The sequence below is a fragment of the Silene latifolia genome, chromosome 2 (assembly GCF_048544455.1).
Source record: "Silene latifolia isolate original U9 population chromosome 2, ASM4854445v1, whole genome shotgun sequence".
NCBI lineage: Eukaryota > Viridiplantae > Streptophyta > Magnoliopsida > Caryophyllales > Caryophyllaceae > Silene > Silene latifolia.
Genome location: NC_133527.1, coordinates 177,810,163 through 177,835,391, shown reverse-complemented (window position 1 = coordinate 177,835,391; position 25,229 = coordinate 177,810,163). Strand labels below are relative to the sequence as shown.

The window sequence follows — 25,229 nt, the reverse complement described above, 5'->3', positions numbered from 1 at the left end:
ACTCTAAGGAATTGAGTCCATTTAATCCTTTCAAGTAGCTATCATCAGTACAGTCGACCCACCATGATTCATCTGAATCACCCGCGACGAAGCAAATCCAGTTCCCTTGGAACTCACGCTCTAGTAGAGTTGGATGTAAGCAAAATGAGACCTCATTTAGTATAAATAGCACATTGTTATTCAAACTGTCTACAGTATTCCACTTATGAGGAGGTCCATCTTCTAGTACGTAGGCTTTCATGATGCTTTTCTCCGGCCTCAAAACCAAGTGCAACTTGCCATTATACTCTCCCATTAAAAGGTGCTTCTGGTAGTGCTTCTGGTACTTGCTATATTTCTTAGGGATGTCGTCAGGGGCGGAAATGATCTTAATACTGAATAATTCATCCGACTTATTGGTTGGAATTATTGGATCAATTTCAAAAAATGTGCCTAATTTATCAGCCGCATAGAATTTACCCTTACATGAGACAATATCCTCGAAACCATGCGGGTAATCATCAAGTATGCGAGTCCAATGCGTGTCCCCTTGCTGCCAAAAATACAATTTTTTATCCAAACCCATAGCTAATAGTTTGACTTGTTCGAGTTGGTTCAACGGGATAACCTTAGAAGCTTTCTTTTCCAACCTTTTATCCTGGCTATGGTCATCAACTAGAGTGTATGAGGTAGCAAGTTCCTTTATATGGTAATTGGATGGGTCGGATGTTGTACCCATGATGGGCGGATCAGCCTCGTAAAATAAACCCTCAATACCACACAAGGGATTAAGAAGTCTCCATGTAGTGGGGTCCACCTCCTCAACCCGTACTATCCATGACTTTTGAGGTTTGGGTCCACCTCCACGTTCCTTGGGCGCAAGAAGATAGTATGTGCTTTCCCATAGGGACAAAGGATGTTCTGAAGGCTTGATTAAATTGGGAACTTGTAAAGGGAATTGACGTGCTGGACGAGGAGTGACGGGAGGTGAAGGCCATGATAGATGAATTCCTCCTTTGCATAAACGGGTTTTAGGTTTAAGACGCTCGAATCTTTTACTCATTGACGACGACCACGACATTATTATTAAACTGCTAAAAAACGCAGATATTAGAAAACGTACAGTACAGTTCCAATGTATTTATTTAACTCTATCTATCATTCATATGCTCAGGACCAACCAAGCGACAAATTTCCTTTTAATATTGCACAAGAAATCAAGAAAAGATGATGGTATGGGATTAGCAAATAATTGATCGGATTCGAGTGCCTTGGCTAATAATTTAACCAAAAAAAAATAAAAAAATTAAAGAGTTACCTGTTTGGCTGTCTTTGATGGAGGCGCACTTCAAACTACGGATAAGAATTTGTAGAGAATATAAATTGTATTGAATAGCTTGAATATTATTGATAATAAAGGGATGTTTATATAGCAATTACAAGACGATAGTAATTGGAAACTCAATCTAACTAGAATATATCATAAAGATATATTTGACACAATATAGAAAAACAGGAAACCAATAGACAATGGTTCCAGTGGCAAGGACTAATTTTTTTTTTGCTACCTCATACATTAAAACCTGGGCCCTCCCCTGTATATAAGTGTTCTTATTTTCGTAGTTTCATGAGTTTACATTTGCTTTATTTCACCTCCACAGGATAAAACAAACGTTAAACTATTCACTATAACAATAGGCTTATAAGGAAAGTCCTTACCGTGTAATAAATCAAATTTATTACTTGGGTATCAAGTAAATATTCCTATGTACTCCGTATAATAGATTAGGAAAGTTTTTTTAAGGAAACTAAACTAAACTCAAAATCTCAACTCCCATGTCAACAACTTAAGTCGTCTATAAATACTGTTTTCTACCTATTTATTTTTGTTATAATTTTCATACTTTTCCGCATAAAATTACCACTATTAATTTCCCTCAAAAAAATCTCAATATATTATCAAAAATTCAAAAAAAAAACATGGAGGAAGATAAAACAATGATTGTTGAAGATGTGAACATTACAAGTTTGAAATTATACAAATGTCGTAAGGTTAACGATAAGCTTGATGGTCAAGCACTCTTCATATTCAGGGTTTATAACCATGAGTATGCCGGTCAACCCGGCCCATTAACCGAGCGTAGTATCCGGTATAATCCTAAATGCACTCGACAATGTATGGACTCTGCATGGCTTGATAATTTAGGTGGTGGTGATGATGATGAGTTTTCGAGGACTGTTAATGATATTACGTCTAGGGCTAATATATTCTTATATCGCGAAACTGATTCACAATTTGCCTACGATTTAACTCGTTTAATTAGGAGTTGTTATCGATTTAGTGTAGGTGTGTTGAGCGCATTGAGCGAGTATTCTTTGGTTTTTGTTGTGGATGTTGCAAGGACGTTTGCTACTAATGGGTTTATTGAGCTTAAGAAAATCATGTTGTTTCTCGATTCGACAAGTAGACTAGATGATTGTGATTATAGATGCGTAAGTATGGATTGGGATTATGATATAGAGGACGAGGACGAGGAAGAGGAGATGGATTGTGAAACCCTAAAGAAAATAGAGATGATTGACATAATCGACGAGGTGAGGAATTGGCAAGGGTTAGATAACAATTACGAGCCAGTCTTAGAAGAGATTAAGCCGTTAATTACATATGAAGATTTGGATTGGGATAAAATTGGGAATGATTATGTAATAACCAAGAAAGAAGAGAAGCGCGGTGAATGTGCTATTTGTCTTGCTCCCTATACCGGAAAGGTTAGGCACAACCCTGTTTTCACATGGCATCAAGAGGCAAACGCTTGCACGCTTATTAGATTGGGATGTGGACACTCGTTTCATCATCGTTGTATATTCAGGTGGCTCGAAAGAAACCTGAGCTGCCCTTTGTGTAGAGCAGTTAACTTAGTTACCGTTTGATAATATTGCACTGTTTGGCAGAAGATAATTCTCTCAAGTTATATGAGATTGTTAGGATCATTGATTTGTAAAACAATTTATTATTCTATGATGAACTTTTGTATTTTTGTAATTTGATATGCTTAAAAACTTGATGTTGCATGCAGAACGAGCATATAATTTTTGTTTTCTTTTTCAGTTAGTTAACTTTAATGTTTGTGTAATGATGCTTAGGACTTAGGAGTTGGGACTTCTATAAGTCGCGATGTTAATAAATTTCTTGTATCATTATCTGAAGTTTATCATTTCCCAAAAAAAAAAAGAGTAATTAACGTTTTCTTTTTCAGTGGATATAGTAATTTGTTGATTTCATTATACACCATTTTACATATATTCACTATCAATCTAAAGGTAGTACTTCTTAATTAAGATAGAGGTATAGGTCTTAATATTAAAATGGGTTAAACATCATCCCACTTAAGCTCGGGGAAAAACATATTTAATGGCAAAATACAAATTACACTAGACTTCAGGAATGATTTGAGTTATGCTAAGCTTAATCCGATGTCTTGTCCATGGATCCGTGGACGTGAGATCCTTGAACTTGTTCTCTTCCTCCCGACTTGGTGCTGAAACAAGGATGCAAACCTACCTTTGGTCGACTGAATTACTCTTAAGTGTTGTCCTTAGCCGACTATTATAATGAGAGAAAGTATTCAAAGAGTTAGAGGTTTGATATCTTATGAGGTGAATAATGGTCCTACTTATAGGAAACATCTGTACGGATTGAGGGTGATCACGTGGGAGATCCACGCGACCTCGTCTGTGCTATTAACCTGGCATAGAACGGTAATTTTGGGGCTGAGTCGTGGCCAAACTGCGGATCATCGGCTCAGCAGGGGTCCTGGCCTCGGCTGCTGGTGGCGCCGAGCATACCTTTGGCCATTTGGAGATTTGTCTAGAGGTCTTGGGCCTTGATAGGAGTCTCAAGAATTTTGTGCTTTGATTTGAGCCCAATGGCTTGTGCCTAATTTCCGTGCCCCATCACTTTTACCTAATTTCGTATAATTAAAAAAGAAGTAATGGTGTTTACATAAATTATGCTCCCTCCCAAAAAATGAATTTTGGTAATTTTAGATTTTTTTTCGGGAGTGGATATAGTATTTTGTTAATTCACATTGTCGATTTTATCATACACCATCTTACCTACGGTCATCATAAATCTAACGATAAATGCTCTATTCTTTCTCAAGACAGTGGTATACGTTTTAACCTTAAAATCGGTCAAGCATGATCTCATTTAACTATTTTAGACAATTTTTTTAATACATTTTATTTTTATCTCATCCACACTATTTAACCCGTCTTAAATAAGAATTTGTCCAAATATTCCGTGATAGAAATTACTCAATTAGTGTGAGCCAACCTTGCCAAAGTTGAAATCATTTATCAATTAACACACACCATTAACGGTGGACACTTCCTAAATTAGAGGAAGCGAGTGGATAACAAACATGTAAAGATAGTGTCATAATATTCGGCGGACAACGCATGTCAAGTTTGATCCCACCTTAATCATTTGCTTAATCCAAATTACCCTTAATTGTGCTTGTATCTATTACTTCCTCCATTCTCATATGATGTACCCATTTTATTAAAATACTCCACTCATATATTCAACAAATGGGTACATCATATAAGAACGGAGGAAGTATTTGTAGAACATTGATTTGCAAAATTAAAGTTCTTATTTGAGTTAGATTTCCTTGGATTGTATGCCAAGTCTCCAGTCCACAAGTCCCTCCTCATTATTTGAGTACTTGACTTTAAATTCTAGCCATTAATTGTAAGGGTTATGGATAGAAAGGGGTATGATAAGGTTAAATATGAAAAGTATTTTGACATTTGTCATGTAACAGGTCTGAGAGCATTATTTTAATATTCTTAACTTTATAAGGTGTGTTTTGAATAGCGGAGTAGTGCCCGATTGACAAGGTTGAATACTTGAATTACTAGGTGCTCTCTCATTGTCACTTGTGTTTAGAGATGGCAACGGATCCGCGGATCGGGACCCTGATTGGTAGGATATGGATCCTAATTTTTCGGACCCCGTGGATATGAGTCGGATATGGATCCACTTATTTGAAAATGGATCTGGATATGGATGTGGAAAATTTGGATCCGACGGATATGGATCGGATATGGATCCAACGTTGGTGTGACGGATATGGATCTGGATCCTATCAGACCCTACCCAGATCTGATCTATTGTCATTCCTACTAACACTACACAAACACAGTACACAAGTTGTAAGACTTGTGTTGAATAGGCTTAGGTAGCTATTGAGCTATACTCGTGAAGTCGTGATTTGTTCATGCCTTATCAATTGCGATGCTACAAACGCAATATATTTGTGAATACGATTGAGATTTGGGGTATAGCAAGACACAGACATTACATTGTTTATCACCGCTCGTAAACTTATTCATAATCAGTTACTACAATACTTCTTCAGTTTTTTTCCCTTCCAAAATGAGCAAAATTTAAAGATTTTACCAAGTCAACCAAATTTGTGACACCAAACAAGTCAAATGAAGTAAACCATGCATGTGAAGAGTATCAGTAGTGGATTTATTGAGAAGTTCAACCATCCAACCATAAATAAGGCCCATACATACAATATGGGCAAGGTAACTACCAGACTTAACCATGTGAAAAGTACGACGTACACAGATGCGAATCACGTAAGCACCGCAATGACATTCAATAATATCTTGAAAAAAAAAAAAAAAAAAAAATTTATTACTCCTCTGATGTAACCGTCTTAATTTGATACGGTTTTTACACACGATTTAAATAAAAGCGTAAATAAAAGGACATTACGAGAGATTAAATTAAGACCAATTGTTGTTTATTTATAGTAATAGCAGTTTACTTTAAGTAAATATGGACAAAATAATCTGACAATCTAAATCTAATAATTAACAAACACCTTAAATATAATATGGTGATTAATACTAATAAAATAGGGCTTTAATTTACGCAATCTATGTCTTATACTTGTACTGTACGTATATAATTTAATTCGTCCAATTGGTGGGTATATGCCAAACAGACGAACAGGGCCGCTGTCTCTTCTTACCCTCACTTTCAGAGATTGCTGTATGTGAGCATGTGCCGATAAATATGGTTGATAACTTGATACTATGACATGGTTGTTTCCACGGTAAAATAGCAATCATCCACGGGAAGGGAATCTATGTTTGAGTTGCAGAGTTAGGCTCTGTTCTTTTGGACTTAAAGTCACTTAATTTCAGTTCACTTCAGATCCTATAAGTTGATTCGATTCATTTCGATTCTATAAGTTGATTCGATTCGATCCTATAAGTTCGATTGATTCGAGATCCAAATAAGTTGATTCGATCCTATAAGTTCGATTCGATACTATAAATTGATTCGAAAAAATTCAAATCCTATAAATTTAGTTCAGAAAAGCTATATACGGAGTATTATTTTTAAAGACCGATACAAAAACATTTGACATTAATTATTCGATATATACATTATTATTTTAAAAAAAAAAATCACTCCTCTCATTAATAATTTCAGCGTCACAATAGATTGGGCATGTTTGATAAAAAGCGGAATAAGACCATGTATCAGTATTAGGTACGAAACAACATAGTCAAAAACATTTGGTGAGGCAATGGATCCGTTGTTGAGAGTGATAGTGAAGATGAAAGTGATGAGGATTATGATAATATGGAAAGTATAATATATGAAGAAACCAATGCATATAAAGCGGAAAAATGTTAGTATTATTTTCCCTTGTGTTTTAGACTATAATTTTTTTTTTTATCAATGTTCTCTCTTGGCAAATAATAATAATAATAATAATAATAATAATAATAATAATAATAATAATAATTAAGTTAAATAAAATAAAATAAAATAAAGTTAAGTTAGAACTCCTATAAGTTGATTCGAGATCTTATAAGTTCGATTCGATCCTATCGATTCGATTCGATCCTATAAGTTCGATCGATTCGAGATCCTATAAGTTCGATTCGATTCGATCCTATAAGTTCGATTCGATCCTATAAGTTCGATTCGATCCTATAAGTTCAAATCCTATAAGTTGATTCGAATCCTATAAGTTCGATTCGATTCGATTCGAGATCGTATTCGTTTTGATCCAAAAAAAAGAGCCTTAGTGAATGATATATTAACCGTATAGTCTATAGTTCATGGAATCATGTGGGATAAGCTAAAAAAGTTGGGGTAATAGTCAGCGGCGTAGTCGGGATTATTATAGAGTCAGATCAGTTTTAATGTACGGAGTAATACTGTAATAGTTATTTGTTTCTTCTTATTACACGGTCTTAAAAACATACACTTTCAATCGGACATTTAACTATGAAAAACATCAATTATCGAAAAGTGGCAATAGCCCCATTGTAAATTTTCAATTTTCTTTCGAGAGAAAATAAAGCGATTAATACGGGGTATGTTTTATTTATGGAGTCAGGGTTGAAGAAACAATTAAAAAAGGGCATATAAAGGAGAAGAAAACAGTTGACACACTGGCAGTGGCAGGCATACAAAATAAGCAGCAGGAGTCAAGAGTAAAATAGAGGAGTGTAAATAACGTGACGCCAAAACGCGTATAAAGTATACCAAATTGCCAGCTGCACACCTCTAAATTATTATATACTCCCCACTCTTCTCGGCATACTACAGCCACACTATTGACAAAGAAAAGAAAAGAGGAATAGCACTTTTGACAATTGACTATACCGATAACAAAAAAAAAATCAAAACCGCGTCCATAATTGCCAATTTGAATCTGGGGTCCCAACTAACAAACAATAACGTTACTAGACTGTATTTATTGATTTTGTTAAAGAGTAGAGAAAAGAAAAATAAGGAATAAATAGAACGAGTAGAGGAACTAGAAGACTTGGTATTCGGCAATATGCAGATTAATCTGTGCCCAAATGTGAGAGACTCGCGTCTAAAATTGGGCCCAGAACCGGGAGCGGGGAGATGCACCTTTGAAGTTTGAACCCGCATTTGAAAGTTGCTCTCCCATGTTTTGGCTCGGCTCTAGATGCGAGTTATCCACATCTTGACCTAGTTTGTAATGCAGCATATAATGTTTTTACATAAATAGATCATGTGAAGTAATTTTATTGACGACTTTTGTCTGGTTAATAGATCCAATAACCAGTTGTATGTATAATGCATATTAAGCTATTTTGTAAAGTTTCTTAATCCCTTTACAAAGTTACTAAACTTTTTCACAAAGTTACTAAGTTCATTTTAAAATTAGCTCAATAAATTTACAAATAAACTTACTACTCCGTAACTTTCTTATCATTGTTAATACAACCGATTGAAGAATTCTTTTTTCGACGTATAAGACGGGCGATCGTGAATTCAAAAATAACTAGAAGGCGGCCCCAAAAGGTCCCACAAAATAGCACCATTTGCGGTGGTATGAACTGTGAAACAAGTAAACAGTGGTAGCCACTATTAGTATTTAAAATGATCAACTATCACTCACTTTTCTTTATCTTCAATTCTTCACCCACTTCCTCTCTCTCTTTATCTCCTTCACTTACTTAAATCACTCGTTGCACTGCATTCCTGCAACTAATCCCCATTTCTCAGATCTCACTATCTACCTTAGATTTCTGTCTCCATTAATTTCCGCCATTACAATGGCGAGAACAACCTTCATACTAACTTACATTATTGCCATTGTTGCCATATTCAGCTTTACCATCACAAATGCAGATGACCCTTATAGGTTTTTCACATGGACCGTCACTTACGGAACTATTTATCCTCTTGGTGTCCCCCAACAGGTTACCTTCCACTTCTATGCTACTCTTTCTTGGCTTTTATTGTTTAAACACTAATTACTACTCGTACTCTATATATGAAAGGACCGTCTAACACGGTAAAACAGTCTTATACTACAATAATTACTGTACTGTTTTTTTGGTGCTAGAATAAATGGAGTCACATTGATAATCTTGATGCTTACTGGTGTTTGGTTTTAACAACTCACGGTCACAAACTCACAATGCTTGTATTACTTAGGACTCGTTCCTTTGGACTTAACTTCAGTTTAGTTTTGAATTTAGCTATTTTGGGTTGTGTGTTTTTTTGGGTACATTATGGTTTTAGTAAGTACTAGAGATCTATGAAACTAATTTTGTTGGTTTGTATAATTTGGGCAGGGCATACTAATAAATGGACAGTTTCCTGGACCTCAATTGGATTGTGTCACAAATGACAACATTGTACTAAATGTTTTTAATAAGTTGGATGAGCCTTTCCTTCTCACTTGGTATCCTCTTTTCTTTTCCTTCTTCCATAATTGTTGACTATAGCTTACCTTTCCGATTTCGTAGTCACCAAATCACCATCTATGTTTGTTGTGATCTAGTTTCAAGTACTTCCAGTAATTAACTAATTATCCTTTTGGTTAAAGGGAGGCTAGGGAGATCCGAACCTGTACCTTTAGTTACTTATTACTCCCTAGTTGTACGTCTATCTTAACCACTAAACAAAGACTTTGATTAACTTAACACAAAAACTTATATGCGACATTTTTTTATACCAGCTGATAATGAATGCGTAAAAGTATAGTTGATCTGACAAGTTCGTTTAAGACATTTGTACTCGTACCTAAAAGCACCATTTAGATCCGCCACTGCTTCTCGAATTGTGTGATGTTCAAATGTAGCAAATGCTATCCTTACGGCATGTAGTAGTACTTACGAACACCTGCAAACAACAGGAATGGAATTAAGCAAAGGAAAAACTCGTGGCAAGACGGAGTCCTGGGAACCAACTGCCCAATCCCTCCTAATTCGAACTACACATACAATTTCCAGCCCAAGGATCAAATTGGATCCTACACATACTTCCCATCGACTGGGATGCACCGAGCAGCTGGTGGGTTTGGAGCCCTTAACGTGTACTCTAGGCCTAGGATTCCGGTTCCCTATGCCAACCCTGCCGGTGACTTCTCTTTGCTTATTGGTGATTGGTACAAGACTAGCCATAAGGTTAGTCATTTTGTATAAAATGTACCAAGTTTATGGTTCAGTATAATTACTTCAGTTTGATTTTAACAGTGTGACACATATTGCATTATGCAGACTCTACAGCGAGTCCTGGATGCAGGAAAGGCTCTTTCATTCCCTGATGGCTTGCTTATAAATGGCCGAACTCGTACCTCTTTCACTGCCGACCAAGGTCAGCATCGTACTAACTTCAAAAAGTTTCAAGATTGATTAACTTACACTTGTATCTCAATGAAATAATCTCTGTGATGCCTCATAGAGAGACCGTCTCGTGCCAGAACCGCTATGCACTAATACTGGACATGGTTCTGCTTCTTGGTACTGACACAAACTCATTTAAACTGTCCTCGTTTCTGTCTCTCAGGTAAAACATACAAGTTCAGAGTCTCAAATGTAGGGCTATCCACCACATTCAACTTTAGGATCCAGGGTCACAAATTGAAGGTGGTTGAGGTTGAAGGATCTAATGTTCTTCAGAATGTATACGATTCAGTTGACGTGCACGTGGGCCAGTCTCTTTCAATTCTTGTGACCTTAGACCAAGCTCCTAGGGACTATTACATTGTCGCTTCCACACGGTTCTCTCGGATTGTCCACACTGCAATGGCGGTTCTCCACTACTCCAACTCTAAAACGCAGGCCTCTGGACCTTTGCCTGCTCCCCCTGCTGGCGAATACCATTGGTCTATGGAGCAGGCCAGATCCTTCAGGTGGAATCTAACTTCAAATGCAGCCAGGCCAAATCCACAGGGATCATACCACTATGGCGCAATCCCAATTTCAAAAACCTTTGTTTTAGGCAACTCCGCACCTCTGATCAATGGGAAACAACGTTATGCCATTAACCGAGTGTCTTATATTCATCCTGGTACCCCATTGAAGCTTGCTGATTACTTTAACATTCCCGGAGTATTCAGCTTGAATTCCATCCAGAGCAGCCCATCTGATGGTGCCGCGTACCTGGGTACATCTGTTTTGGGCGCTTCTCTCCACGATTTCATCGAGGTTGTGTTTCAAAACGATGAGAACACATTGCAGTCTTGGCATCTTGATGGATACGATTTCTGGGTTGTCGGGTAGGTTTCTTCATCTAGTGTGATTCATTGAACGCAAAAACTCCTACAAGACGGTGTTGCATGTGAGACTAACAAGATAATAAAATGAGAAATGCACTAGTATTTGGGTTGGTCTCACATGTCACACGTGAGACCATCTCGGACAAAAGGGTTGGTCTCACATGTGAGATAATCTCATAACTTGAATCCCACTTATCAATTGTGAAATGCGGCTTACATTTAAAGTGACAAATTTGCAGTTTTGGTGCTGGTAAATGGACGCCAAACAGCCGGAGGGTTTACAATCGGAAGGATGCCCTTACGAGACACACTACTCAGGTATATTACCGCACCTTGAACTCCAACATTAAAAATAAACTGCATCCTTGTAAGTTATTGTATGTATTCCAGATCTTATACATTCCGGATAACACCTTCACTCTCCATCATCCAACACACTTAAGAACGTTTTACGTAGGGGAATTCCTCTACTGAGTCCCTTTAATATATCCAAAGTAATACAGAATAAGAAGGGGTAATTTAGTTAACCAAGGAGACCATATTTCATGTTTTGGATCAAAACTCAAATTTTAATAACTAGGCAATACATACTCCGTAGAACATTGGTCCCTGAGCACTTAGATCAACTTATGCCTTATGGGGGGATGACCCTTAACAGAGGTGAGGTCTCGACTTCGAGACCTTATAAATGGAGCGGTGTTAAAACTTGTGAGGCAATGCTTTATCGCCGTTGTGGTTCTACACTTCTACCCAGTCCGCACCCAAAAAAAACAAAAGAAAAAAAACACCATCTGCCTATTGTCTCATTGCCATGTTCTGCACTTCATCTCACCAACTTTACAACACTAGACAGACCCTTACATGCTCAATATATACAAGCGCTAATAACTAATTAATTATATGGACAATTCATTTGCTTGACCCTTGGTATTATTTGGTGAACATTTGTAGGTATTTCCAAATTCATGGACTGCAATACTGGTGTCATTGGACAACCAAGGTATGTGGAATGTGAGGTCTGCAATGTGGGCACGCCAGTATCTAGGACAACAGCTCTACCTCAGGGTCTGGAACTCTCAAATGAGCCTGGCTAATGAGTATTTCCCTCCTACTAACATGCTCCGTTGCGGAAAAGCGATTGGGCGACACCATTAAGCACCCTACTTAATCGAGTACAATAATAGAATTATAGATTTGTCAGTCATCAGGGTTTGACTGCTAGAGAAAAAATTAGCGAGAAAATTTTCTTAATTTTCCTTTACTTTTATTGTTTATTTTCTTTTCCCTTGTAAGAATTTGCATGGGAAATTCCTTGCTTGCTTAATTTATTTGTTCTATTCAGAATGAAAATCACGAAGTTACTGAATCTACTATCAATTGTTGTCAGCAATTAGCGAGGATCCTCTCCATTTCTTTTAGGTCTATTTCCTCTCACAAGGAATACTATATCATATATTTCCATTCAACTCATTAATCGTTTTCTTTTCTTGTAAAAATTACGACCGTCCGATTGGCCAGAATCTTGTTGAGAGCTTTTTTCCAATTACTATTATAAAATCCTCACCACTTTACACAAAAGTTAATATGGCTGTTAAAATTTTGAAGTAAATTTTGCATTGGCTTTTCTTAACTAAGTTTAATAGTTCATATTATTCACATTTTAAAATCTAAATTACTACGAATATGATAAATTCTTGAAGTAAACGTGACGACCAAAGGGTAAACATGTTTTACTTCACAAGAATAGAACATGTACAGTATTGTACACTCCTAAATCACGACCCTTGTTGAACAACGAGACAAATATTTTTCATGTAAGACCAATTCAAATAATACGCAGCAACTAATATCTAATTATTCTTATTTGATTAAAGGGGTTTTTACTTTTTAGACAGTCTAGCTGGCATTAAAAGCATTTCAAAAAAAAGATCCTTTTCAGTGGTGCAGAGCCACAGAGGATACCCCAAGGACTACTATAAGTTTATCAGACATAGGCAACATTTCGGAACAGTGACAGTGCAATGAATTGGACTCTTTAAGAGTACGAATACATAAGTAATGAAAAGACGTACACAGATTTAGGTAAAGAAGATGGAAGTATGGAAGACCCCAAATAAAAAGAGAATGCTGCATGATGGTGGTACAAGCTACAAAAAAGCAGGGCATAGCTTCGCAGCACTTAACGTACCAGCTTTCGACATCAAACTTAAGATGATTGATGTGCTCTGCCCTCCCAGCGAGTAATCGGAGCCGTTGAACCACCAGTCCACCACTAGATACTGCCACACCCTGATGATGAGAAAGGTATACTTTGTGAGGCATGAGCTAACTTGTCCGTGGATGGAAATGCCCCCTCACAAGATTGAAGAGCTTTTCGAGAAGTTATCCCATTTGGATGATGGGGTAAGGGTTTCCGAAATTTTAGGAGGGGAATTGGGGATGGTGAATGAAAGTAGAGGAATTTTGGGGTTTCCAAAACCTTAAGGGGAAATGGGTGAAAGTGAAACAAACACTAAAGGATATCATTACTGGCGTTTCCTTGCCTTTCTTGAGAGCCCTAAACCAAACAGTCTCTCAGAGTATATAACTTGCCAAATAATTTCTTTTCGGCAAATTTATCGGCAGAAATCAAAAATGGCAGAGTTAATGTTTTAGCCACACGAACACAATCCTGGAAAAATGCACTGGTCTGCAACATTGAAGCTGGCCAAAGAGTTGAACCAACAAACATGTCTCCGAGCATTAGAAAATAACACAAAAAGAGTGTAAATGTTAATTCCATTGCAACTGCATTTTGGAAATTAAATGAACTCAGCACAGTAATGAATTGTTAAGAGCATTCATCATACATACCTCACATATAGTTGACAATTGATTCCTCAAAGAAAAGATATCAGTGTCCAGTGTAATCCAAGTGCGTTAATTCTTTATTTTCCTGCACCAGTTTAATTCCCCCGCCACTAAAAATTCTGATCACACAAGACTTCAAACCTAGTTATACTGCAAACACAACGAAATTGCAGAAATAATCTAAGATCAGTATTACTTTAGAGGTGAGCACTGGTCACAAACAGATCCCGCTTTCATCTATATAACAGACAGTTGGATGTGAATTAAATCAACGCAGCATAGAGAGCTATTATATTTATACCCAGTACATTGATGTTAGGGAAAAGATTAGCTTGACACTTTTAACTCTAGTCACGGGTCAATATAAAAAATCAAAAGAGTCAAGTCTCAGAATATGAGACGGACAGCACCAGTTTAATAGAATGAAAACAACCACAACATAACCTCAGTGCGTCAAGGGAGATGAACACCTATTTCAATTAAATATAGATGGGTAAACATACCGTCTTATTAGCACCTCAGGATTATATGGAAATAGCCTTTTCTTATGGAGCTTTTTCATGGCACATTTCAAAGACAGCAAACACAATTTAGCATCCTCAATTCTGATGGTGTAATTCAAGAAAACCTTGGTCCCTGGCTGGTCCTCTTTCTCATACTGCTCAGCTACTTGGTGTGCACAAGAATCTTCAGGAAATGTCCTCATTTTCTTGCATCTATTTTCATAATTACTTTGACAAAAGTGTGTTTCGCCAGCCAAAAGCTGGAGAAATAGGTTCCACGAATCGCATATAGTGCGCAAGGACCTAAATGGACAAATAAGACGTGTGCATTATTTATTTGCAAAGTTGGACATCAAAATTTTTGTAAAAATTGAGTATAACATCCTTCCTCATTCAACCATAGTGCAAAATAGCCAAACTAAAACTTAAAAACAAATCAATATGATGAGTCAGACATCAGATTTTTTCTACTAATTCAACTGTATCACCCTCCCCATAGCACAGTTCCTAATTTTCACCGGATAGATCTCCAGCAACATAGTGAACAAATACTACATGATATATAATATGTACCATGCATCTGAATGACTGGAAATTCACCGACATGGTTATCAGTTCCTACGTCTGTAAGCAATAAGCATAACCAGAAGCTTTAAAAATAAGCTTACCTTAACAGATATTCAGCGCATTTGCTACCTGTATCTTTTGAAATAAGATAGTCAAGAAGCAGTTGATGATCATACTGCAACTGCATGCAAAGAAACACAGAAAGTATAAAAATATTAACATTTAGGACTGCAAGAGAACTTATTACTTCAAATCTCAAATAAAGTTTTAATGAATAACAAAATAGACGTGACATACTTACTTCAGAAAGCAATACATGAAGCACAAGTAACGGGTTGAAAAGGTTAGAAATGTGTAAAAGAATATCCCCCTCAGTGTCGCAACAAGATCTTCTGTCTCTGGAAAACATAAAGAAACCATTAACAGGCATAGATATTTTTCAAACCTTATAGCCATTATGTTGGTAATCGGGAAGCAACTTAACAGACATAGTCCCATACTTACATTCTTTCAGAGCAAGATGACAGCCACAACATTTGCAAGAGTACTTCAAATAGCATATCATCCTAATGGTACATTAGAGAGTGAAGTAAGCAACCAGAAAGACATCAACCTTCTCAATGATACTTAATCATGACACCATAAAGTGACCACAACGCACACAAAACAATATAACTATGAAGAGGGGTTCAGAGATTAAAACATCATTAAGTACAGAACAGAACCTTTCAGACATGCAATAAAAAGAACTTAGTCGATAAATTACTACCAATTATCTCTTCTCTAACCGTTTCAGATGTACTGCCATGTATTGACACTTGTGTGGGTGATATTGGTTTTCACATTTTTACCTTTTGTTTATATTTTGAATGAAAGAATATGAAGCTAAAACAGGTCTTTAATAACATAGTGTGGAACAATTTAGTTTTAGTCATGAGATGAATAAATGCCTAAACTTATTCTAATAACTCCACCACTTAGCTGACACAGCTCCGATGAAGGAAGAAGGGGACACAAACTACGGTAAGTTAATTACAACCACATTATAAGCTTACAAAATGAACCAAGAAAACAAGGAAAAGGCAAGATGAAATCACGGCAATTTTCATACAAAAGCAGTCAAAACTCTTAAAGCACATAACTAAGATATAAAAACTCTATTAGGCAGAAAAAACGAACCTCATGCATGTACAGTCTGACGAAGGATGAAATAAATTTGATGCACTTCGCTAGATGCATTTGATTTTCTGAACAGATTGCAAGAGGAGCTTTCTCCTGAAGCCATCCATAAAACTCGAGAAGCCCCTTCTTTCTAACAAAATAATTGTCACTTGTGTTTGAGTCATTATCAAAGAGGGAACTTGTTCTTTTACCACCAACAGTCAAGTGAGAGGAATTTCTTGGGTCTATCAAACTAAGACAGCATCTTATAAACAGGAAAACAGTCTGTCGTTGCAAATGGCACGAAGAAAGATGACAAACTTCCTGATCATAAAGAGATAAAAGAAACGGAGAATCTTCCAGAGAATCATCCTGATTAGACGGAAGTACAGACAAGGGTGTAGAGAGTAAATCTTGAAAGTACTCATGAAGGAGTTGCAACCATAAGAGGGAAATTGAACGATCGAGTTGCATATGAAAGCTGAGTCTTATCATCAGCATCTGCGTGGTAAATTGGTAATTTAGTTAAGTAAAGGGACAAGGAATCACTCAAACAATAGTATACACTTTGCTCACATAAAAAAAAAAGTCTACTGCCACTAGGTCCGGTTTATAAGCAACAAAAATCAAATACATATTTACCAAAAATTTGTGCTGAAAATATGCAAGAATGCGTCCATATATAAAACTCTGCTCTTCAGCTAAGCACCAACGTAGAACTTTAGGAACAATGTCACAGATCTTGTGAAGAATGGCATTCTTATTAAGAGAACCAGCTACAGCTTCAGCAGAACCAATTAATCCAATTAAAGAGCATAAAAGCTGAACAATATTTCCGGCTAACAGGATCTTCACTTCTGTGTTTCCATCACCAGAAGAAGCTTTAGCTCTAACATCAGCAGTGGTGTCATTTTGAACGTCATTTAAAATATTCCATGGAACTTCCGAAAGAGAAGTACTTAACAAATCAAATACTATCCCCACAAGTTCCGCATCTTCCTCTCCCTTTAAATCTTTTACTATACCGCGCAGTACCCGAGTAATTACAGTCACACCATTCCAATTTAGAATGTGACTCGAGTGTGCTGGGATAGAGTTCAAGTTCTCAACTCCATTAACAGAAGGTTGTATGATATTGCCTAATCCAAACTCAAACGAAACACATAACAGACGAATAAATGTATCCCAGTTGTCTCCCTGCAATTGGTTTTTACAAGTCAATTAATTTGAGAACAAATACAACTTCCTTATAAGCTGGGAATCTGGGATAGTAAGCCACAGAGGTACATAGTAGCATACAAAGGCCAGAAGATACTCTGCGATGACCAGAAAATTGTTGCCGACCAAATGATGGATGTATTTATTGTCAACGTTCAGCAATGAAATCTGTCAATGACAAGACAAACGAACAAAAACAAGATCATGCTATCAAGTCAAATTCTTAAATGAACAATAGTTAACAAGTTAACACCGTAAAATGTATGAAGAATATTTCGCCCGCAGTGCACGTCCAAAGAGCATGAAGAAATGTAACTACTAAACATATCAGATCCGGATTTATGTAATGGTGTATTTGAGAACTAGAATTTTATCTTCAAATTCATATTTGAGCCAAATAATGTTTCAGAAAAATCATGAATTTGGATTTAAGAAAATCCCTACCAAATTCGAACAATTAATAAAACAGTCGATCTGAAATAACATCCTGGTGTCTTTTAGAATTCAACAGCACTAACTAAACTCAAACTCTCTCTCTCTCTCTCTCTTTCTCCTCTTTTCTATCTTCTCCACTGTGTTTCTAATTTTTCAGTTGTCTCTCTTTTCCCTTCTACCCTATGGTTTACAACCTAAACTGCCACCTCGTGCCACCGCCCAAACTCCATCTACCTTCTACATGATACTCTCTCATTGGCTGAGACGATGTGGAAATTCATGATCATGTCCAAGCTTCATCACTCATCAGCAGATAAAATGGTGTCTTGACTCCTGAGCTACCTATAAGAGGAACAGGCCTACATACATGTTGTCCAGGCCTAACTCATCAATGTCGATGTTGACAGGTCCAAGTGTCCAACAATGGATTCATGTTTATGTTTGTTATGGTTTGTGATAATTTAAGCCATATGAAATCAACAAGCACATCCTAATGGCAATTTTACTCGAAATTATGTCAAAATCAAAGTATCTCTTCCAAGTAGCTGCATTTTATCATATACCTCTATGCTACTGACTTTTTACTTTTCACATAATCATAGGCTCATAGCTATAGGAAGCATCGGGGGGAAAGCACAGAAAAATCAAAAATCCGCCAACAGATGATAAATCATGTCGGAAATGAGAATATCATTCGAGTTAAGATGGAGGTGGCTAGCCTAAAAATTACACCAAAATATATCGCGAAGGCTGAATCTCAGGTATTGCATTAAATTGAAATAAATAAACAGATAAGAGATGAAATTGTACCAAAATGGAAACTATATAAGGCAAGCATTCATGCTCCGCGGACTGTGAATCAAAAATTGGACAGGTGTATGATTCTTGTTGTTCAGTGTCTTCATTATTAATCCAGTGCCGAATTTGACGAACAATCTGGAAAAATTAGGGTTTTAAGTTGAAGGTATAAAATTAACACAACAATTACAAAATCGTAATGAATAAAAAGAAAGAGAAAAACACCTGAGAGAGAGAAACGAGGATATCTTTTTCGGTTTCGTGTTTCGAAGAACTCTGCTTCAATTCCTGTGACAAATTGAGATGAACTGATAAAATTGGGGGTAAATTAGGAGAAAAATCAGTGTAAAAAAAAAAGTAAAAGAACGGAGTAGGAAGAAGAGTGTGAAAATGATTACCGGAAATTGGTGGAGAGAACGGTGGATTAAGGCGCACAGACGGCGGACGGAGACGGCGTTGGCGTTGTTGCAAGTTTCGGACATTGTTTTTCTGGTTAAAACGCAGAAGCTTCAACACAATCAATTACTACGGCTTTGGCGCGCTTCTGCCTAGTATACTCCATGTTCTCTTTAACGGCTCATGCGAAGTGTGGTATCGAGATATTAAAATGAATCATAAAGGGGCGTTTGTTTTGTGCATGGTATGCGTTTAAAATCAGGAATTATATCTGGATGATATGGGGTTGGAACTTCATTTTCCATACCTTGTGTTTATTTTAGGCCTTGTTCTTTTGGACTGAATCCGTTTGAACTGAACTGAACTGAACTTAATGGACCTGAACTGAACTAAATGGACCTGAACTAAACTGAACTGAACTAAACTTTTTTATAATCTATATCTATCTAGATTATTAAAGGAAGCATTTGATTTGGAATTGGAAATTAAACTATCTGACATGCTCTACGAGTCTTAGAATCCTAACACTACAATACTACTCCAAAACCAATCGTTGGTTGGCGCAGTGGTAGCATGGGGCTGCGCTTGGTAGGGAGTTCTGCGGATCGATCCCCCACAACTGCGATTGAGAGGGGTTTAAATACCGTAATCCTTGGACACGCCCCGAAATCCGGATTAGTCGGCCCGATGTGGTTCGGATTACCGGATGGTTTAGACCAAAAAAAAACAATACTACTCCAAACGTGTTTATATAATGCTCATAATTCAGGAGAAGAAAACAATTCAACCCACGTCTTTACTTTTGATTGTAATTTTCTTTTTGTCCCCTTTAATTCTCAATTGTTTTATTGATGATTAAAAATTCAATTAAAAAAAGTATTAGATAAACTATCACCGCATAGAAATTGAGTATTACTACAATCCTATTTTTGCAACTACTTTGATGAGGAATATGAGAAAATATAAATTTAACTAACGTGTTAATACGCTAGACGGATTCCAATACAACTATAACACCATAAATATATATTCAACTTTTTATCTTGAATATCAAACACCTGAGTTAAACTTCTACGTACACAGCTAAGACTAGAGTTTTGATAGTAGTGATACTCTTTGAGTCTTTGTATATAGCTCGAATACAAGAATTTCTAATCTTTCTGGTCTCCCCCCTATATATATAAAACCAAAAAAAGTTATCATTCTATGACTCTGCGTGTATTCTTATGAAATTGTTTGCCAATGTTTCTTTTTCCTTTTAAGCAATAATTTAAAGAGACGTTACGTTGATTTTTGATATTACTTTTTTATTGTAGTTTGGCTATATGTTTTGAGTTATTAATATCTTTGTCTTTTTTTATCTCAGGTAATGTGAATTTCATCTTTTAAAGCAGATCACAGATTCACAGTGAATTTCATCTTTTAAAGCAGATCACAGATTCACAGGGTAAGTATGTTTTAAGGTAAAGGATAATTATTATAGATGCAATAATTTCAAGGTATCGCCGTTTTATATTATATCTATATACTTTAACCTATAATTTTTATTTTTATTAATCTCATATTCATAGGGCTCAAGAATAATGATCATTATACATGTGTGACTTTAGTAGTAATAAAGTTTGAAGAGACAAGAAAAGACCCTTATCATATAAGGATGAATAAGGTAAGGGAAAGAATTGTGATATAAACGTGTATACTTTGTATTGTTAACATGCAAAACTTAATTTTACAATTGTTATACATGATGTGAAAGAGTTCACGTCTTTGATGACCTTAGCTTTGATTGTAGTACTAAGGCCTCGTTTAGTTCATGCGGGTGTTAAATTCCTGTGTTAATTTGCAACTCACCGGAATCCAACTCCCGTATAAAATTACATGAATTGACAAAAACATGTTTGGTTGCCTTGAGGGAGTTTGTTTTTCCCATGAATTAAACTCCCCCATATTGTTTGGTTGAAATGTGTCAATTTACCTGATTTTAATCTCTAATTACCAATATATCCCTTCGTAATATTAGTAACACATAATCTCTCTTTTTAAAAGGGCAAATAAGTAAATTTAATTAGCAAATGATGTAGGAGTTTCCAATGACCAAGAAGGGGGTGGGTAATTAAACTCCCCCATTATGTTGGAATTGGAAACTCCAAGGGAGTTCTAAACTCCACCATTTTACAAGAAAATGGGCAACCAAACAAGCTTTAGAAAACACAATTCATGGGATTATGAAATTCCCATGAATTAGCAAGGTAACCAAACGAGGTCTAAGATGGCAAACTACGTTTTGGGTGGCCGTAAGCTGTTATTTCTTGGTATTTAATTGATTTAATAATGTAAATAGGTTGGTCAAGCAAATTATAATGAGAGATATATTTAATTGACCGGTTTTATTAAAATATTTTAAATTACAAATTTTGTTAAATAGTTTATTAATCAAAGCGAGAGAATGAGAATGAAGACGCTAACAACTATGTGGATTGGTAAAGTTTATAGCCCCAATAAGCATTTGTAGTGTGATGGGTAGGGATGTCAATTTCACCCGCATCCATCAAAACCCGATCCACCCGATCCTAAAAGATGGATGAAAACCCGATTTAAATGGATGGTGGATGGATGACGGATGAAACGGATGTGGATGACGGATGGGTTGGATGAAGAAATTCCACCCGACATCCACCCGCCATCCATCCATCACCCGATTTTATTATTTTTTATTTAATTTTTATTACATATAACACATTATTAAGATATAAAATATTTAAATTTTCATTTTTTTCTACTCTCAATATAAATATTTTGTAAGCCTACCCACTAGAAAGTTAAACTAAATTAATTATCTAACTTTATTTTTGTAGAGAAAAAAAAAATCATCATTTTTTTAAACTTGAAATTATAAATGCACAACACCCGTTTATCACCCGATCCACCCGTTTCATCCATGGATGATGGATGGATGGATGACGGATGATATGTTTCACGGATGACGGACGGGTTGGATGAGATTTTAAAAAGACGGATGGATGACGGATGAGGCTTCACCCGACCCGAACCCGATCCATTGACATCCCTAGTGATGGGAGTTTGGATTTTGGGGTCGCTAGAGTTTATGTATAACACAAGGCATTACTTTACATGATGTTTTTTAAAAATTGTTTATATACGACATGTCTACTTATTTGCACTCTAGGGTATAAGTGTAAAACTTCGTATACAAATTGACATCATATATATAGAACAACAAACACTCAAACAACATGCAATTTTTTTTTTTTTTAAAGAATTTGATCCATCCTACCACATGCAATCAACTGTTGTCTTATTTCACTAAATAAACATGTAAGATTTCATTGGGTATATGTATATATATTTGGTGTATTAAGTTTTGAGCACACCCTGAATCCGTGATAATGAAAAAACACTTTTTTCACATATATCTTGCTTTAATAATTTTGTTATTAATGGGTAGTGGATATTTCCAATTATTTTGTTAGCTATGTTTGCGATAACATCGTATAGTGAATGCACTTCAGAAGTTCGTAAAAATAAATATATACACCTAAGTGATACACAACTTAGGAAATGATATCATGTAATACAAACCTACATACAACACAATAATACTTTTATTATCACAAGACTTTAATTTATAGGTGGGCAAGATACAAATTTCTATCCAATGCTGGATCGGATAGCTCTGATAGTATGAGTTACAAAGCTAATGTCAACAAAGATTACTATTATGTTAACATGGAGGTTTAAGAAAGATACGAAGCATTAGATAATAACAACATTCGGAAACCTGAAAAGAATAGCCATATTACGAGAAAAAGAAACATACATCGGATGTACTACCTCACATTTTATTTATTTTTGAGCATATTTGTATTTTTTCTAAGCTTATTACCTCAAATTTTATTTGTTTTTGAGCATGTGTATTTTTTCTGAGCTTATTAAAGTTTATAAGTTACATTTTAATTTTTTTTCGTCAAAACCCAAATTTAACTAAGTTTGTATGTAATATTTTTGAGTTTTATTGTAAATTTTTTGAGCTTAATGTTTTAGTGAATGAACTCAGAAACTTTATAGTAAAACTCATAATTTTTAAAACAAAACTCAAAAACTTTATTATAATGCTCAGAAACTAAAAACTGGTGGTAATACATCAGATGTATGATCCACTTACTGGCCATATTACTCCAATAGACAAAGATACGCCCATTTGATTTCATGTAAAGTGGTCTTCAATACGACCCTCTTATTTTAGTCTTTTGCATAGATCGAGATAATTTTATTATTTGTAAAAATATACTTTTATGAAATTGTTTCAATAAAAATGTAATGTAATAGGAGCCATGTTTTATAATGTACTCCTTCCGTGTGGACCAAATTATGTGTAAGTGATCAAACTGCTTATTAAATTCAGTCTTAAAATAGAAAAGATAACAATTGACGAAGACACGCAAAAATGGAATAGGATGACAAAAAAATCGTGACAGAGGGAGTATAATAATATAGTTAATTTTTGCCGGATAAGCCCATGAAACGAATGTGCTCTAATGTCCGATCTTCGTGAGTTAAAATTGACTATAGCAAGGAATTTGACTTGGGTTGCACTATGAGCAAGAGGTTTACGGTACACTTAAATTACATTTAACGTCGTATAAATTCTAATTCCAAGTCTAAGGTTAACTTATGTTATCCAATTTAATCACTTGCTATTAGAGTTAGATTTAAATTATTGGCAAAATTTTATTAGTTGGTCATGTTATTTTGGAATTAATAAAGTAAGTCTCACTCTTTAAATGTTCAACTCTTATAAGTTGAGAAAAGTAAGCTCTTAAAAGTTCAGTGCAAAAAAGGTAAGCTCCTACAAGTTTAGTAATAGGAATATTTATAATAGTTGGGCCTCAACCATCACCAGGAATATTTATAATAGTTGGGCCTCAACCATCACCTTAAGGTTTTGGTTGAGATGGTTCATCTATCATAAATATTCCTATTATTTAGTTCAACACCTGTAAGTTCAGTTCAGAAAAGTTAAGCTCAATTCATACCTATTTTTCCATAAGTTAAGTTGCGAAAAGTTAAGATCATATAAGTTATATTCAGTTTCTATATGTTCATGTCAACAAAACTAAGTCTAAGAAAATAGGGCCATAGATTATTACATCATAACCATAGGAATATAGGATATTACAAATTGGCCCGGACATCGTCCGGGCATTAAATCTAGTCTATATATATATATATATAAAAGAGAGTTTTTTCGAGCGATCTGAGAGCGTCCACATCATCAAAAATCAATTTAGGAAAGTATAATTTTTGATGTAAAAAATAAAGTCGAGAATCTTTTAATTATTATAATATGTATATTTCCTAAATTATATTCAAGTGATATTTCTAATTTTTATATCAAACTTTTACGTTTCATTTGGCAAAAAAATATCGTTAAAAAAATTATGAAAATAATATAATTAACTTTGTGGTAAAAAATGCTATCATTAGAGTATAGATTTCATATTATTTGCACATATTAAAGATGGTGTACTTCTTAATATGTAAAATTGTGTACTTTTTAGTTTGTTTTGTCCCACATTGGAAAATAAGTAGGTGGGGTGAATATACTACATATAAATAGTAGAATTGTCCCACATCGAAAGATTAGTATAAGGTATTGTGATCCAATGATTATAAATATGAGACATATTTGGAACTTATGTATCAACCCAAAATTTTTTGAGCTCATAAATATTGTTTTTGAACTACTCGGGAAAGAGTTAAGAACATGAACAAGAGAAGCAAAAATCACTTAATATTGGTGTCACATAGGCAACCTATAAAGAATAACATTACAACATACACAAAGTTAAATCACAATACAAAACAAAGAGTTTTACTAATGGTTGTCTCCTAACACAGTACAAAACTAAAGATTTTACTAATGGTTGTCTCCTGAATGCACTAATAGAGCGCTAATGTGTCGTTATATGTACGATATAGAGATCCCTATCTAATGATCGTCGATCGAGACTAAGTGGTTTTACCTTCAAAGAAAAATAATACGTATACAATAATGGGTTTTTTAAGAAGAGACATTTACTTCTTGGTATGTTATATCTTTCACATTGAAAAATTATGTAAGCATGATGAACATACTACGTCTAAATAATTAAATTATGTATCTCACATCGAAAGAATAGTATATAAAAGATATGTACTGTTTAGTAGGGTGATT

At 35.4% G+C, this 25,229-nt stretch overlaps 2 protein-coding genes across 5 annotated transcripts in view; one reads left to right on the top strand and one right to left on the bottom strand.

Moving 5' to 3' along the window:
- Positions 1 to 7,668: 7,668 nt before the first annotated feature.
- The window catches only part of LOC141643468 (uncharacterized), a 36,902-nt gene continuing 19,341 nt past the window's right edge, over positions 7,669 to 25,229 (bottom strand). The window contains exons 1-16 of one of the 4 annotated variants that reach the window (XM_074452642.1): positions 18,997 to 19,180; positions 18,824 to 18,886; positions 18,611 to 18,736; positions 17,447 to 17,533; positions 16,790 to 17,344; positions 16,166 to 16,648; positions 15,491 to 15,552; positions 15,288 to 15,384; positions 15,088 to 15,167; positions 14,420 to 14,722; positions 13,920 to 14,066; positions 13,659 to 13,769; positions 13,255 to 13,355; positions 10,210 to 11,109; positions 9,590 to 9,688; positions 7,669 to 8,023 (exon numbers count right to left, since the gene is read on the bottom strand). In XM_074452642.1, coding sequence (XP_074308743.1) covers positions 14,027 to 14,066; positions 14,420 to 14,722; positions 15,088 to 15,167; positions 15,288 to 15,384; positions 15,491 to 15,552; positions 16,166 to 16,648; positions 16,790 to 17,344; positions 17,447 to 17,533; positions 18,611 to 18,736; positions 18,824 to 18,886; positions 18,997 to 19,080 — 1,980 coding nt within the window. In that variant the 5' untranslated portion in view covers positions 19,081 to 19,180 and the 3' untranslated portion in view covers positions 7,669 to 8,023; positions 9,590 to 9,688; positions 10,210 to 11,109; ... (1 more) ...; positions 13,659 to 13,769; positions 13,920 to 14,026. Of the gene's footprint in view, positions 8,024 to 9,480; positions 9,689 to 10,209; positions 11,110 to 13,066; positions 13,356 to 13,658; positions 13,770 to 13,919; positions 14,067 to 14,419; positions 14,723 to 15,087; positions 15,168 to 15,287; positions 15,385 to 15,490; positions 15,553 to 16,165; positions 16,649 to 16,789; positions 17,345 to 17,446; positions 17,534 to 18,610; positions 18,737 to 18,823; positions 18,887 to 18,996; positions 19,181 to 25,229 lie in introns of those variants that run through there. The other 3 variants (XM_074452641.1, XM_074452643.1, XM_074452644.1) reach the window with 3 other exon arrangements.
- Positions 8,266 to 12,439, top strand: LOC141643469 (L-ascorbate oxidase homolog). The gene is made up of 7 exons (XM_074452645.1): positions 8,266 to 8,760; positions 9,139 to 9,248; positions 9,702 to 9,972; positions 10,066 to 10,162; positions 10,355 to 11,066; positions 11,306 to 11,384; positions 12,018 to 12,439. The coding sequence occupies exons 1-7, from the start codon at positions 8,614 to 8,616 to the stop codon at positions 12,219 to 12,221; spliced, it is 1,620 nt and encodes a 539-aa protein (XP_074308746.1). The 5' UTR covers positions 8,266 to 8,613; the 3' UTR covers positions 12,222 to 12,439.

Bases quoted from the DNA above. Each gene is read 5' to 3' on its own strand.
- LOC141643469 (XM_074452645.1), top strand. From the start codon at position 8,614: ATGGCGAGAACAACCTTCATACTAACTTACATTATTGCCATTGTTGCC. The intron at 10,163-10,354 runs GTCAGCATCGTA...TCTGTCTCTCAG, and splicing joins CTCTTTCACTGCCGACCAAG to GTAAAACATACAAGTTCAGA. The intron at 11,067-11,305 runs GTAGGTTTCTTC...ACAAATTTGCAG, and splicing joins TACGATTTCTGGGTTGTCGG to TTTTGGTGCTGGTAAATGGA.